At 44.2% G+C, this 16,695-nt stretch overlaps 1 protein-coding gene across 1 annotated transcript in view; it reads right to left on the reverse strand.

Annotated features, from left to right (window-relative positions):
• Nucleotides 1-7,744: 7,744 nt before the first annotated feature.
• Nucleotides 7,745-16,695, reverse strand: part of foxp2 (forkhead box P2) — a 63,845-nt gene continuing 54,894 nt past the window's right edge. Inside the window, 4 exon segments of the mRNA XM_067254871.1 lie at nt 7,745-11,361; nt 15,932-16,050; nt 16,100-16,197; nt 16,199-16,255. Coding sequence (XP_067110972.1) covers nt 11,210-11,361; nt 15,932-16,050; nt 16,100-16,197; nt 16,199-16,255 — 426 coding nt within the window. The 3' untranslated portion in view covers nt 7,745-11,209.

Here is a 16,695-nt window from a genome sequence, read left to right on the forward strand (position 1 = left end):
AACCTGGGAGCCAGCCTCAGGCTGCTGCACTTTAGTTTGACCCCGGGAAACTGACACTAAACAGGATGTAAATACAGCAGGAGAGACGGAGAGAGAGAGGAGAGAGAGAGGAGAGGGCTAGAATGGGGGTAGAGAGTGAGAGACAGAGGGACAGAGTGAAAGAGAGAGGGGGGGTAGGTGAGACAAGAGAAGAGACGGTGATTCTTAGGCCGAGCACATCTGCTGTTTGCCACAGTATTGCACAGGGGCTGTGGTTGCCCGCGACAACACCACTCCCACCGGCCCCATGTGACCTGCAGGTGCCAGCGACCACCTATGGATGTGAGTCACCTCCGGCAAAAACACACACACACACACACATCCCCATGTCTTGGGTACCTCTGCCTGCCTAGTAAACACCAGTGTTATCGGTAAACAAACAGTCTTACTTGTGACTATAAATGAATACATCAAATTTTGATGGAATCTCCATGTTTGGCCCCTGCTGCCAGACAGCCTGTACACCATGATACAATGTACACCTGCATACATGAATACCAAGCAAGGGCCTGGGCTGTTTGTAGGGATGGCTGTGTTGACTGAATTTTTAAAGATGTTATTTTGATTTGACACGACTCTCAAGCCCGGTGGAGCAGAGAGACACAGAGGCTGCAGGAAGGCCTGTGTGAAGCCAAGAATCGTCTAACTCATCTCTGGAGGAGAGCTCGCGGACTAAGGCCCAGTGCAGTTAAGTAGACCGCCAGGGTTCTGAATTCCAGATCACCGTGACAGACAGGCAGATACAGAGGCAAGTACATGTTTTTTCTACAGCGTAGATGAAATCAGCATTCAAATAATAATAACACGCACCGTAACATCCAGGCACCCAGCCGCTGCGTGGCGCGAGGGGCATGCGAGCGAGGTTGACATTACAACACACACGTTTATGTTGCCTGACAGTATAGCACGATCCCACATCAAAGGAAACATCCGCTTTTCAATGAAGCGGCATCAACCCCTTCGCTTTATTACATCCTCAATCAATAAACACTGGCTGAGGCGGAGGTAATCAGGAAACACAGCCAAATCGGCTGACAATGTATCAAAGCCAGCGCTGGGAGGCAACAGCTCAGCCTAACAAGCGCTTGATTACCGTTAGCTGTAACTGACATTAGTCAAAACCAAAGGAGATAAAATAGAATAAGGAATGTGACTCTGGAAGAACCCCTCGGCTGTCGGATACTCCTCGCTGTGTTTGATAACAAGCACGCCTCCTCTTTGATATGATAACAAATATAAATTGTTTAAAAACATCAGAGGCGAGGGGCGCCAGGCGGAGGAAGGGTGGTGGAGAGACGGGCAACATCTGCAGGCAGAGGGTGTGGTGCACCGGGGCTTTAGCTCAGTGGGTTGTGCACAGTCTTGGGTAGCATGCCATCAACATAGAGTATTTCAGCCTGTCTCCAACAGGGTATGTGCGCTGAATGGATGCTTATTTAGGAAGTGAGCCAATGCAGTATTCCTGGCTGGCATATGTGTGTGTGTGTTCAGGCTGACCCTCGGGTTCAAACCAAGGTGAAAAGGGAAGATTGAATCGGCTTCTCCTCATGTCCAGGGTCTGTTTGTTTCGATGCAAGGCTAAAAGATACAAGGAGGTGGTGAGAGGGGATGGAGAGAGGGAGGGAGGGAGGGAGGGGAGGAGGAGAGGGGAGTCTACAAGCCCCAGGTATGGAGAATGGGTGAGCGAAAAAGATGCAGGAGAGAAGAGGGGAAAAAAATCTCATCCAAATAATTTTTGCCCCTTGGCCAGTAAAATGCAAATAACAGATCAAAGAGGTTTGGAATGGAAAACTGGAGAGATTGGAGAGAATATCATCAAGCCTCTTAAAGCCACTGCAGAGTTTAGACACGTGTGAGAAGCATAGGAGAGAAACGCTGCACCTCAGGAATCCCTCTGACCTGTGCCAGACACACTCCCCCTCCCTCTCTATCTCTTTCTTTCTCTCTTTCTCTCTCTTCCTAGTCTCCCTTGTCTCTCCGTCGCCGCTCTCTTTCCCCCGACTTGAAGTTCTTCAGTTTCAGTCGCCTATCCCTTTCTTTCTGGAAGCCCAGTTCTATTCATGGTTCACAGTACAGTACCAGCCTGTACTGTAGACCTCTTCACAAAGTGCTGATAAATTCCCCTGATACATGTGAGCACAAAGCTGGTGTTTGATAGTCATGAGTGGTTGATTCCACTTGTACATTGGCATTTCACCCAAGCAACAATATGAAACACCACTATACTTTGTAGAAACATGAATATACATTTATGACTGTACAGAGTGTACAGTTGACCCAATACAACAGAAGCTTGATAAAAGTACTACACATACAGACTGGCTGCCTGACTAGTGCGCTAGCTTTAGTCTGCCTAGTAAGATAGATAATGTCTGGCAGGCCAGTCCACTTGTAGTGTGGTACACAGAGAGACTGGCAAACCATTTATATAGTACGGTCGCTAGCTGTAAACTGTCATTAGACTTGCAGGTTAGGTTAAGTAGCTCACCATATACAGCAGTAAACCTAGCAGGCTACTCAACTAGTAGAATTACATTACATCTAGACAGACTGGCAGGTAGGCTAATGAGTACAGAAGCTATGTATAGTGAATATGTTTGCCCCCTGGGCTGGACTGTACGAAGGCTTTACATATAGAGACAGTGTGGTAGGAAAGGGCCCTCCAGGTGAGCAAAAAAATACAAAAACTTTCCAGAGTTTATGATGGCAGACGAGAACCAGCTGAGAATGTGGTGATGCTCACGGTTGCCCTGACTACCGTTTACAACCTGTACCACCTGGCCGATTCAGATTTATGAGGGTGATGTCATCAAATAAAATGATTATATGGATTGATATGCTCTATTTTTTCCATAATATCTTGATACTTTTTATAAAAATTGACAAAAGATTATTTATTATATTGAACACTAATAAGAATGACTGATTGTGAATTTACTAGGGGTGCCTGATGATAATACAACTTTTCCCAAGCCAGTCAATCACAAAAATAAAATAACCTGATGTCTATGTCAAATAATGAGGCGTAATCCACCAAAACGCCAGTTTTCTGTAATATGAATTCCATCACAATGGTGCCATGCCTAACCCTCCTCCTCCTCCTCCTCCTCCTCCTCCTCCTCCTCCTCCTCCTCCTCCTCCTCCTCCTCCTCCTCCTCCTCCCCTCCTTCACCCCTGAGCATCCACATCAGCAGCTTGTCACCTCTAAAGTCACCCCCCCCCCCATCTGGATTAGAGAGCGGCGGTAGATGCTCTGATGCTGCTACAGTAACCTAAACACAGCTGCATTTTACAGCTGGTCAGCAGAACCTGTGAGGGCTGAGGATGGAGGGATGAGGATGGAGGGATGAGGATGGAGGGCTGAGGATGGAGGGAGGAGAGGACAAGCGGTCTTCATCCTTCTCAAAGCCTCTGTTTTTTCCTCCCAGGACCAAAGTATTTGCCATTTAATGTAAATCCTTAATCCCCCCCTCTCTTTTCTTTCTTTCTCTCCCCCCTCCCTCCTCTACTCTATGTCCTTCCTTTTTCCATCCATCAATCCCCTCTTATTTTTTTTCCTCTGTGTGTGCACCTTCCCACTCCTCGTTATAACCAATCATTTGAATTTCAGTGCCCGGTGTCACCTGCTTTGTAATCTGATTACTTCATGGAAGGAATTAGTATGTATATTTAATGCCCCCCCCCCCTTCCCTCTCTCTCTTTTTCCTCCTCGTCTTCTTTCCTGCTCTTTTTAAATCTTGATGAGTGTTGCAGGAAGAAAAAGAGATAGGGGGCTTTGCTTGCATGTCTGCCGGATATGCCAGCACGACGCTAATAAATGACAGCTGATTTATGCATCTGTATTCTTTTATTTATAAAAAATAGCAAGCAGACCGATTTCTGATATTAATAATACAAGTGGATCCACTTTGATTAAGCCTGTGTGCAGAGTTGCGCATATTCAGTATTACAATTAAAGCTTGTGATGTGAAATGGGAATGACAGAGTAATGAAGCAAGCTAGCGGAGCCTGAACCTAGACTGTCCAGCATCATTACGAGATATCTTAGATGAAGAGTAATTATACGAGGAACACTGAAATGTCATTAAAAATCTTCAGTAAGTGATTTAACCCACTATTCCTCACTAATGTTAGATATTTCTTTTTTTCCTCCATCCAACTCCATGTTTTTTTCCTTACTTTCCTTTTCAATTTTTTGGGGGATTTTTACAGAGGCCAAGATCGAGCATAAAGTTCCTCTTCAGAAGTTTCAGAAAAAAGACCAGAGCCTTAAATATGCTGGGATTTAAAGACGCAGATACAATCAAGTGTCCTAATTTAATTTAGTGAATCAGAACTCAATGGTGGTGGTATGTAATTGAAATCGTTCTTTAATAAATTCAGATGAATTGGCAATTAGGTCTGGATCTGATTCCCATGGAATGGATTGAAATTGATAGCAGTAGAGGTTCTGGAGCCTATGACACTTCAGCCAATCACTCTCAAGCTATCAGGCTCACACTATGATACAAGTCATGTGAAGAAGAAGAGGAGAGGAATATTAAGACTTCAGTGAAAGGGATTGTTGTCTCTAAGAGGATTTAGTTAATCTGATGCTGCCTCCTCATTCATGTCTGATGAGATTATTTACTACAGACAGATTTACCAACAGCCTCTGTTGTTGTTTTACAAGCAGCCGGGATGTGAATGAACAAACAATATTGTGTTACCATGTTATATTAATCAGTGTTTTTGTGGAGTGCCCGTTTTCACACTTTGAGTGAGCGTGCATGTGTGTGTGCCTGGATGTCTCTCTCAGCGTGCGAATGTGTGGTAGGTGAAAGATATGCCACAGGCAGGAATTCATGAATATCTGCATATTTCTCACTACTTTGTTGGGTTAATCCCTTGTTTCAGTGTGAGAAATGTGCATTTTTTCCATCTTGCATCACCCCACTAGCAGCACATTATGTCTACATGAAGTCCAAACATACATCATATGTACTCCTGGACCCACTGATGTCAAATATAGTGAATGTTTGACATCAAATAATATAATTTATGGTCTTTCTGGTTCAACTGTAATGTGCAAGTAAATTCCATTGAAAATGTTTATAATATGGACAAAAAATAACATATAATCGTGATGTAAAACATTTAAAAAAAATCCATTAAATAGCCTACTTTTTAAAATGTGTATAATTGTTCAAACATTACATTAATATATTATTTTGTCATTGGAGAGAGTGTTTAAAATGAGAACTTGTCAAAACCCTTCTGAAATAGAGAAGATCCTCCGTCTGAGACGGAGAGGCTGATAAGACAGCCATGTGACTGGCGTGACCGCGTCCGATACGGAACACGGAGCCATGGCACAAACGGGCATCGGCAGAGGGAAAAAAACGCCGAAGCGCCAACGTGCCTTGCAGCTATGCAATTATTTTTGCTCTGCGTCCAACATCAACTCGAGAGCAATGCAAATTATTTAAGACGCGCTTTTCAGGGGCCGCAATTATAATAATGATGATCTCAATTAGCGCAGCCGTTACCTCGGACTATTTAGCAGGCAATTTTGCAGCCTGAGGGCGAGGGTATTCTGGAGAACCGACACGCATTGTCAGGCCAAGAGAAGAGGAGGGAAAGACAGAGTGTGTGTGTGTGAGAGAGAGAGAGATAGTGTGTGTGTGTGTGTGTGTGTGTGTGAGAGAGAGAGATAGAGTAAGAGAGTGAGAGAGGGAGGGGGGTGAGTCTTCGGACCTTCAATCAATAAACAGTAGGCTAGACTGAGAGGAGATATTTACTACTGTGTCCCGGAAGGGGACAGTCCCTAAATTGACCTAATTGGTCAGTGTTGGGGATGAAATGGATGGAGCGTGCAGCACAGCCGCTAATTTAAAGGGGCACGTCACAAGCACTCAGACGAGTTTCACATTCTAGTGTCTTGTATTGAAATTGCACTGATAAAATAACTTTACTTGCTGTACAGTAAATTATGATAGATTAATGAGTATGACACTGTTGATTATTTAGTTTCGACTGTTTGAAAGAACTAGAAACGTTAACGTTGAAAATCACAAAAAACACAGTGTAAAATAACATGTTACCCAGATTTTTGCAGCTTTTGCTATGTGGCATCAACACAGTAACACATTTGCCCAGTACTTGGTCCCTCTAAAGATTTTTTTTCAGAGAAATTAACTCTGACCTATTTAAGTGAATTCTCTCTTTTTCTCCTCCGTAAATATAAAAGGGACTTCTTTTCCAACGTCGTTCAAGTGGAAAAGGCCTGCACCACCAGCTATCCTTTCTTTTATTCATCGTACTGTAAATAACTCTACTTTATGAAAAGCAGCCAGTGTGACTCACGGATACCTCTCTAACCACAACACATTATTATTTCATGGTCTTTGAAAGAGGGGTCTGTAGCATCGCTCGCACTTTAATGTTGCAGCTCTCTCTGATGTTGTGTGGTACACAGCGGCCCTTGTTGCACTTCGTACGCGTTCCCTCACTTGAATTCACAAACACTTCAGAGTGCATAAATAGCACGGCATGCGAGTGCCTCGCGAGGTAGCTAATGCTCTGGAACGGCATTGAGAAGATAACAGCAGCCACGGCTTCTGCCTGGGACTGTCATGGGGTGTGTGTGTCTCAGAATGGCGTTGTTTTCTGGCCTCTCAAGGGACATCATATGAAGAGAAAAAAAAACAGACGTTTGAGTTACGTTTAAATGACCAGCGGACATGAATCAAAGGTTCCTGGAATGTCCCTGGCCAACCTCTGGAACGTGTAGAGGCCTGTGGAATACAGACCAGCAAACAAGCAGCTACATTGGTCATGGTAGATTCATTGTGAATCTCAATGAGTGTGTCAGTTAGAGTGGTCCATGACCGACAAGGTGCAGACCGCACTGTAGCTGAGTGGATTTATCCACTGCTTGTCACTCTTTGTTTCTGTGGTCAACACGAATCAATTGAGAACGGGTGGTGAGATACCGTGGACCAGGCGGGGAACTGCAGCCGTGAAGGCTGCTGGTAATTGGGACAGAAGCACAAACAGAGGCAAGGAGTACAGCCTCGACAACACTTACTCTTCTTCTTCTGCCAAAAGAAACCAAGTCCTTGGCTCCGAACCACCTCTGCTACACAAGGTCCTGCTGCTGTGAATCATGCTCAGGCAGGTCTTTGGCTGAAGCACACAGAGCCAAAGCCATTACAGGACCAGAGGGGAGATTTACATTACATTTACATTTAGTCATTTAGCAGACGCTCTTATCCAGAGCGACTTACAGTAAGTACAGGGTCATTCCCCCGAGGCAAGTAGGGTGAAGTGCCTTGCCCAAGGACACAACGTCAGTTGGCATGACCGGGAATCGAACTGGCAACCTTCGGATTACTAGCCCGACTCCCTCACCGCTCAGCCACCTGACTCCCTGAGATGGTGCTGGGTCCTTGTCCCAGTCAACTAAACAAGACTGTAGGTGGTGGAAGCTAGAACAAAGACATGTAACATATACATTAAAATTTAATTGCCTGTTTTTTCCATCCCCTCTTGTCTCTGAAGAAGCACAGTCCTGAAACGTTAAAAGTGTAATGCCAGCTAGAATTTCATGGTTGTGCCTTTGTAGAATAAATGATATATGTGTTGAAGAAAAATAGGGGGAAAAAAGTAGAACTCCCTGATGTTGGAGGTAGACAGTTGCTTTTCAAATCCTAGTTTTGGTCCTTTATTTTATTCAGCAGTGAAAAGCCATGAATACACAAAATAATAACTCCGGTTACAATTCTCACCCATGACTTCTAATGCCAGAGAATCTTAACGTATGGACACAGTACACCGTAATGAAAAGTATCAAAAATTAGTTAGATCAAAAGAATAAAGAAAAAAAAAAAAGAAAAAAAAAAGAAAAGAAACGGTATTCACCAATTACATAAACATATGTGTTTGCTACAGTCCAATTCACTGTATACATAGGGAGATCATATTCCCAGTTATTAGAGAATGACAGCAGTAGAAAGGATACATGACTCGACTGCAGGACATAATGCTTCATAAAGTATGCACAGAGGTACAAGCAATAAATACACACGTTAGGTTAAGCCTTACAGCTACGCAAAGCAGATGCAGAAGGAGCAGGTTTGCTATTCTTAGCGAGCAATGAGAGAACAGTAAAAATTCATGAAACTCAGAAAAGAAACACTGATTTTTTTTCATCTTAGAAAAAGTCTGGTAAATTTATGGGTCCACCAACATTTTTTACATAAGTATGCACAGTTATCAAAATACAGACAAAATCAACCCAGAATATCCAGACAATCCTAAAAACTAATAGAGGAGAAGATCGCAGTTCTGGAGGTCTTTCTGGTATTATGTGCAAGCAACTATTTTAGACATTATTTTACTTGATTTTTACAAAACCCATGCAAAATCTACAGGTAATATGCATTCTGTGGCTGACAGTTTTTTTCCTTCCCAAAATAAAAACTAAAGAATATAGTTGAGGTATGCATTCTTATGCATTGTACGTACATTTAGGCCATCATTCATCCCAATGGTTTTTATTATATTATTTTTATTAATTCTTGTTTCCAGTCCACCAAATGATTTTAGACATGCATTTTAAAACACAATATTCCCTTACAGGTATAATACATCATCATTCTACAAATGTTTGACAACCTATTACAATGCAACTCTTCCATTTCTGACGTATTGGGAATGTAAACGTCTTGTTGACCCATGTCCGATGTGACAAGCGTATTAAAGTGTAACAGCTCTTGTGGCGTACTAATAACTCGTGCAATCTGTCATAATTGTTCTGAAATTGTTTGTGCAGAGGTAGAACCTTTTAGAAAGCCTTTTGGGTAAGTGGGAGAACCCTTTTTGAAAGACAGAGCGTCCTTATATTTGGTGTGATAAGATTATTATGGACGTCGTCTTCAAGTCGTTTTGCTGACTCCAGCCAAGTATTGAAGGGATAAGCTTTGTTCCTGGGCCCAGAACCCTCTTGAAGTGGAACTGGCATGAGTGAGTGTGTGAGTGTGTGTTTGTGTGTGCGTATTGTTTGTATCTATGTGTTTAGCTGTGGTAAATATGATGTTAACTTATGCACCAAGCAGACAACTCCGTTTCATTTCTGTTTGTGTTTACCGTATGGAGAACCAGAAAAACTGGCAATCACGAACACAGTGGTATGTGTGAGCCTGGGAACAGGAACTATGTGTGTGTGTGTGTGTGTGTAGTTCAGAGTTAATATATCCCATACAAGAGGAGGCAGAATTTTGTGTAACTTTGGTTTGACTGAAAACGGAAATGACCATATTAAAGCAACAACACTTTTCTAGATGACATTAGCAGTGAGAAATGAAATAGAGTTTGGACGATCACTACAGTACTTCAGTTCTGTCACTAGGATATCAAATGTGATATAAAACAAGTAACTCATACAGAACCCACAGCGCAGTTAAGAAGCCTCCTCTGCCATCACTTCCTGTTTCTATATAGTCACGAAGCTATGAATTACACAATGAGTATTTGACTACAAGTTAAAGCAAATATCACCTAGAAAAGGTTCTCTTAATCTCTGATTTCCCCTTCTACAATGGCTATATTATTTGCTTTGACATGATAACCAAGCCACATTATTTCATATCAACTTGAAATTATGACTTATTTGGCTTTGCTAGATATTTTAATGTTTGGTTACTATGTTTTCAGTTTCGGTTCAAACACGGCTCTGAACAAGCCGTACGGTAAGAAGACATGACATATCTGACAGTCCCACTTAGAACATTACATATTCACTAGATTAGAAAAACAATGACATGATGGGAAACGAAAATTAAAAAAATTATATATAAAAAAAAAAAACACAAGAAAATAAAAGATTTTAAAAAAAGAAAGAAAATAAAATCAGGAAAACGATCATCACAACAACACAATTTTTTTCTGCACTTCCACTGAATACACAAATGTTTGTTTTGGTCATGATCCACTGTTACAGTAGCTGCGTTCTACCAGTCAGTAAGTCCCTAGCACATAATTCCTGTTCGCTCTCTCTCATCTTCGCTTCAGTCTGACATCTCCTCTACACACCAAGTGGACCTCCTATATGAGTTATCAAATTACACATCAAAATCAGTTTTTTTTTCTTCTTACTCATCTTTATACAGGGCTAAATAAAACAATCCCAGAGGTTATTCGAAGGTAGTTTGCGGAAAAAAGCTTCTCTTTGTACTAGTTAAAGTCACAGAAGGCTGACCAAAGTAGTCTGGTGGCTTCTGTCTAAGCTATTGGCCATTGCTAGGGTAGGCTTTGGTTTCTAGCTGTCGCCTGTGACTGTTTGCAGGTAGACAAAGCTTCAGAACGAGGAGGTAAAGAGAATAGCAGAAGAATATGCAGAAATGCATGTTCCCCCTAAATGGTGCTTTACACAAACAGTATTTTTTTTTGTCTTTTTCTTTTTTTCTTTTTCATCTTTTTAAATCAACTTAATATTCACGTTTTCACTTTTCATCACAGACAGATAATAGACTGGAAGCCTACTTTTTTGACAGCTGCAACAACAGTCTTGGTACCGCAGTTCTGTTATTGGTGTGACTTAGTAGATGGCATTTACATTTGGGCTGAAATTATAATACAAAAGAAGAAAGGAAACAATGAAAAATAAAATACTGGTTTTTAGAATTTTAGCAACATACAGGCAGTGACACTAATTTCTGATACTACTCCTGTGCAAATGATGACAGAGCAACAACTTGAATTGAACCAGCAATTGTTTCTAGACATCGGCTAGGGTGGGGTTGGTTGGTTGGATATTCACAAACTTAAAACATATTATTTTTTTGGCAGTATATGAGGCCATTAACTTTCTACAGAACAGATTTGCCCGCTTTTTTTCTCATATCGTTTCGTCCATGAGCCCATTTTTGTTCAGTCTGTTGGCCAAGCCAGCTAGAGTCAAACGGGTCGTAAAGTTAAAAAGCAGACATCTCATGCCTGTCATGTTCGGGGTCCCATAGGGCTGCAACAAAGAGTTCCTTAGGGTGAGACTTTCTTCCGGATGCATGCTCAATAAATAGTCCTAGTGAGAGTCGGCTGTGTTCTGTTGGGGAGTGGAGTGGTTTCTGGTCTTGCAGGACACCTGTGAGGGGAACAGTGTGGTGGAGGGATATAGCGACCGGATTTCCAGTCACTCCAGATCCTCTGATAGGTTACCCTCCTCCAGCTCCCGGTCGTCGTCCAGCTCTGGGCTGTGATTGGCTGTTGTGACCAGTGACATCGGACAGTCGTCATCGTCCATGTTCAACGGCTCCTCCTTTACATGAATGGCCGGCCTGGAAGAAATGGACAAATATGGGTGTCAGTTTTCATTAAAACATATTTAAAAAGCACAGAAAAAGAATCAACAACTTCTATAATAATAAATAATAAAATAATAAATTTTAATTTCTGAATGTTACTTCTGACATTTGCATTCACCCTTTATTTTTTTCTTTCAAGGATCGGATCTGTCTACTGTCAGCTGACAGCCTCTTGGCTGAACAGCAGGTAAGAACAACACGGCTGTTTGGAAGATGCTAATTCACCCTGAAACAGTAAGCAACTGACTCCAAATTGCATGAAAAACAGGCTCTTGTAAACGTGACAAGCGCTGATGCGCACACATGTTCGGCCTTCAAAAGTTAGCTGATGACACCTGCATGAAACATAAAAACACACCGCCACACGCCACAGTATAAATAATGGAGAAATATTTCATCCTCTCCCAGCCCCCCTGGAGCAAAGGGAGTGCAGCCTTTTTTTTTATCTTGTTAATAGAAAGCACCGTCTCTCGTTAATATGCAGGGGCTGGCGTGTCGCTCCTCCGGAGGAGCAACCCGCAGCCAGGCTCCGCCATTAATCAACTTCAGCCCGCCAGTTCAGTTGGACACCATGATACATGTTTTTAACTCTAAATGGATGAATATCTTCACCCACTGTCAATAAACGCACTGAGAAAACAGCGGTTTGAGAGGGATGCTCTCTCCCCCCCCCCCCCCCGGAACAACAGAGGAGGACAGAGTGGACGAAAAGTGTGCGGCGACTAACAAGAATAATAATGCTGTCACACACAAACAAGGCTCAGGCTGAACCCAGGTCCTAGTCTGGTAGAGGGGTTTGTGCCACAATGATAAATCTGACAAAACCTAATTATTTCTGACACGTCGGATGCATCAGGAAATCCCTCCGGACTCAGAGAGAGAGAGAGAGAGAGGACGAGAGAGGTGGAGAGAGGGAGGGAGAGAGGACGAGAGAGGTAGAGAGAGAGAGAGGGAGTGAATTCCATATCCAGGAGTCTCAGTATCACTGCATGTCTGCCAGCCATCTCCTGGGTTGCCTTCATCAATGGCAGCGAAAACTTTGAATTTGAAAAGAATTTTAAAAGGTACAGATTGCTTTAATATTTATAGCTAAATAAATTAATATTCAGACCTAGTAGGGGAGGAGGGTTGCCTTGCCTTTTCAGGAAGCTAGCGGGGTTATGAATATTTCTGTTTTTCTTCCCCAGCTACGGGTTCAGAGGGGAACCAGAGTCAACAGAACATGGACCCAGAGGTGAGAACACAGGAAATACAGCTCATTGTTTTCAAACAACACTGATCCTCATTATCTGATAAGGCATTTGAAATTAATACTGCAATATTATTTTTATATTTTTTTTTTTACATCAGTTTAATTATAGTAATTTTTTATTTGTGATTGCCAGTAATGAGCCAGCTCATTCCAGTGAATGCTCTAGACAGTGGAATGTAGGGATGTGACACAGTGATGTGTCACATCCAGATGATGGCACATCCACAGTTTCGATGCCAGACAATGTTTCTGGTAATCATCTTAAAAAAATTATAAACAATCTCCCAGATATGCCAATGTCAAGTGAAGGCATCACGGTGGAGAGAGAGACAGACTGGGGTTTGTCCATAAGCAGGGACCAGACTGCTGCCAGGCCCTGCTCACTGCTCCTCATCTACTCTGATTAGGTACCTCCAACATGGCGGGTATTAAGGAAATGGAGGAGAAAAATGATTAGTCCTTCAGACTGCATTAAAGACGTACTGTATGGATGAGTGACTGGCCAGCTGACATTAAGAAGCCGGGCTATGAGTCTAATAAACAGAACCTGGGTGCATGTGTGTGTACAGTACGTGTGTGTGCTCGTCCTTACACTATGGGATAGGCAGCCATCACACTGAGGCATGACAGGGATGCAAATAAGGTCATTAGCTGGGTGTCTCTAACGAGTGTGTGTGTGTGTGTGCGGTGGGGGGGGGGTCTGTCAAGGGACAGACCGACACTCATCATCTCATCTGACACAGATTAATTCACAACCCATCAACAAGAAGGAGGAGGACTAATGATGAGAATAGACAGGTCTCAAATATGAACAGGTCTCAAAAAAACTGAATATAGTGCGACACACCATACAATCTTCCTCACGTATCCAGTTTTTCTCTTATAATTGTGTATTTTGTGGTGGTATTTAATCTTAATCGGAACTGATTTTCCTCTTAAAGTCCTCTGAAACCTATTCTTGTGTTCTAGATAGCCGGTGTAGTTCATGTCTTTCCCTTCTTCTCAAGCATACTTTTGAGGGCACACACACACATGCACACACACAAATGGTAAATGGTAACATGCCTGGAGCTATCTGGGTAGCTGTTTGGCTGATAGCATTAACCTCTGAATGGTAGCACGAACAAAGGGTCTATCTAATTGTTGGATTCGCCTGGTTGTGAAGTACCTGTCTCTCAGGAGAAGAGGTTCCTATGAGGTGTACTCTTTAGTTAGTGTTACTCCTCACTTCATTATTAAACACATCCCGGAAAACCCACTCATGAAAAACACATTTCTTCCATTTTGAGCATGTTGTGGCCGTGTAAGTGAGGGAGAGGAGGAAAAGAGGCAGAGAAGGAGATCAGGCGCGCGCGAGAGTGAGAGAGAGATGGAGAGATAGAGAGAGGGTAGATATGGAGAGGGAGAGAGAGAGTCTCCTGTCCTGCTATTAAAAGTTAAACAACCTAAGGGAGTGGATATGCCAGGATTCTGTCTGGGCTGAGGCAGATTTGGCCCACTTAACACCCCCTGGCCCATTTCCGAGAGGAATAAACATATCCAAACATATTAATGTATGGCCAGTCAGCCAGGGCCAGTCAGCCAGGGCCAGTCAGCCAGGGCCAGTCAGCCAGGGAACAGTTAACCAGGGTTAGGAAGGTGAGACTGGAGTCTGAGCCCGGAGCAAGGCAGCAGTGAGAACATTCCTCATCTCTTCCACATTCCAGAGGTCGCTAGCATGTTTCTAAAGGAGGGCACCAGGAGGGCACTGTACATTTTACATTTAGTCATTTAGCAGACGCCCTTATCCAGAGCGACTTACAGTAAGTACAGGGACATTCCCCCGAGGCAGTAGGGTGAAGTGCCTTGCCCAAGGACACAACGTAATTTTGCACGGCCGGGAATCGAACTGGCAACCTTCAGATTACTAGCCCGATTCCCTAACCGCTCAGCCACCTGACTCCTCCACTGTGTATCCAGAGGTGGCTGGCATGTTTCTAAAGGAGGGCACCAGGGTAGGTTTGCACTGTGTATGACGGGGGTGGTGTTGTGTGTGTGTGAATGGTACTGTAGTGAGTGTGCCTCAATCTAGGCACCAATGCTTCCACCCCCGTCGCAGAGTCTAGGTAAACATGACAGGTAGGCACGTATGACATCACTGATTAGGGGAGAGCTCGTTGGCTCCACACTGAAACCCACATGACATTAAAATGTAATGGCCTCCTTCTCTCTCTCTCTCTCTCTCTCTCTCTCTCTCTCTCTCTCTCTCTCTCTCTCTCTCTCTCTCTCTCTCTCTCTCTCTCTCTCTCTCTGTCTATCTTTTTCTCTACCATTAAATACAGAAAAGAAAGGCAAAGATTTGAAAGCAATTAATGATACAGTCAGCCGCTAAATATTAATAGGGAATAGTCGTGCATAAAATATGACATCTAAACCTCGACAATGCCGTTATTGGAGTAATTAAAAATGAGTAATTAATTGTATTATAGTATTTCTAGGTTAAAAATGCTTCTCCCCAAAAGACCAGGGTAAACCTGATAGAGAAGTGAGTGTGATATCATGCCATCTGGCTACAGTATGTTCACAACCCTGTCTGGGGTCACACTACCCGCAAAAAAGTCAGGTGGCTGAACGGTGAGGGAATCGGGACGGTAATCATAAGGTTGCCAGTTCGATTCCCGGCTGTGCCAAATGACGTTGTGTCCTTGGGCAAGGCACTTCACCCCTACCTGCCTCGGGGGGAATGTCCCTGTACTTACTGTAAGTCGCTCTGGATAAGAGCGTCTGCTTAATGACTAAAATGTAAAAATGTAAATGTAAAAAAAGGCTTTCATTACTAGATATTTGCTGCAATGCACTATGATCATTTAAAGTTGCTTAAGAACCAAATAGAATAGCAGAATATCTGTAAAGCATGTGCATGTACTGTATAAGTGTTTCTGTCAATGAGTGTGTGTGTGAATGTTTGTGTTAATTTATGTTGGGGTGTACCGCTGAACATGTGGGTCTTCTACTATGGTTCCTACACTGTGTGTTTGTGTAGTGAATTGTGTGTGTGCATACCGTGTATGTGTGTGTGTGCATCTGTGTGAGTGTATGCATGTGTGTGTCTGTATGCATGTGGGTATACATGTGTGTGTGTATGCATGTGTGTATGCATGTGTGTGTGGCCCAAATAGACTTCTGAGACAGTTTTGTCTCAGTTGCATCTGCCCTGTGTCCTTCTGGTGTATTTGTGTGTACGTGTGTAGGAGTGCATGTCTGTGTGTGTAGGAGTGTGTGAGTGTGTGTGTGGTGCAGCCACCTACATGTGGTCCGTGTGGGGAGTATCCAGGGCTGCCGTGTCCGTTGGAGTCCAAGTGATCCAGGGACCCGTTCAGCTCGTCGTGGACAGACTGCAGGAGGCTGGCAGGACTGCCCCCCATCATCCCTGGGGGGCTGCCCCCCATCATCCCTGCAGGACTGCCCCCCATCATCCCTGCAGGACTGCCCCCCCATCATCCCTGGCGGGCTACCCCCCATCATCCCTGGCGGGCTACCGCCCATTAGACCGTGAGGACTGGCACCCATCAGGCCAGAGGAGCCTGCTGTTCATCAGACCGGGGGTCCCCAGCAGGGGCAGGGAGGTCTCCGCCAGGGCTGCCTGGTGGGGGAGAGGGTGGAGGGGAGAGGGTGGAGGGTGGAGAGAGAGGGTGGAGGGGAGAGGGTGGAGAGAGAGGGTGGAGAGAGAGGGTGGAGGGGAGAGGGTGGAGAGAGAGGGTGGAGGGGAGAGGGTGGAGAGAGAGGGTGGAGGGGAGAGGGTGGAGGGAGAGGGGGAAGGTGGAGTGAGAGGGTGGAGGGGAGAGGGTGGAGAGAGAGGGTGGAGGGAGAGGGGGAAGGTGGAGTGAGAGGGGTGGAGGGGAGGAGGGTGGAGGGGAGAGGGTGGAGAGAGAGGGTGGACGGGAGAGGGTGGAGGGGGAGAGGGTGGAGAGAGAGGGTGGAGGGGAGAGGGTGGAGGGAGAGGGGGAAGGTGGAGTGAGAGGGTGGAAGGGGAGAGGGTGGAGGGAGAGAGGATGGAGAGAGAGGGTGGAGGGGAGAGGGTGG

The sequence above is a fragment of the Osmerus mordax genome, chromosome 17, assembly GCF_038355195.1.
Source record: "Osmerus mordax isolate fOsmMor3 chromosome 17, fOsmMor3.pri, whole genome shotgun sequence".
Lineage (NCBI taxonomy): Eukaryota > Metazoa > Chordata > Actinopteri > Osmeriformes > Osmeridae > Osmerus > Osmerus mordax.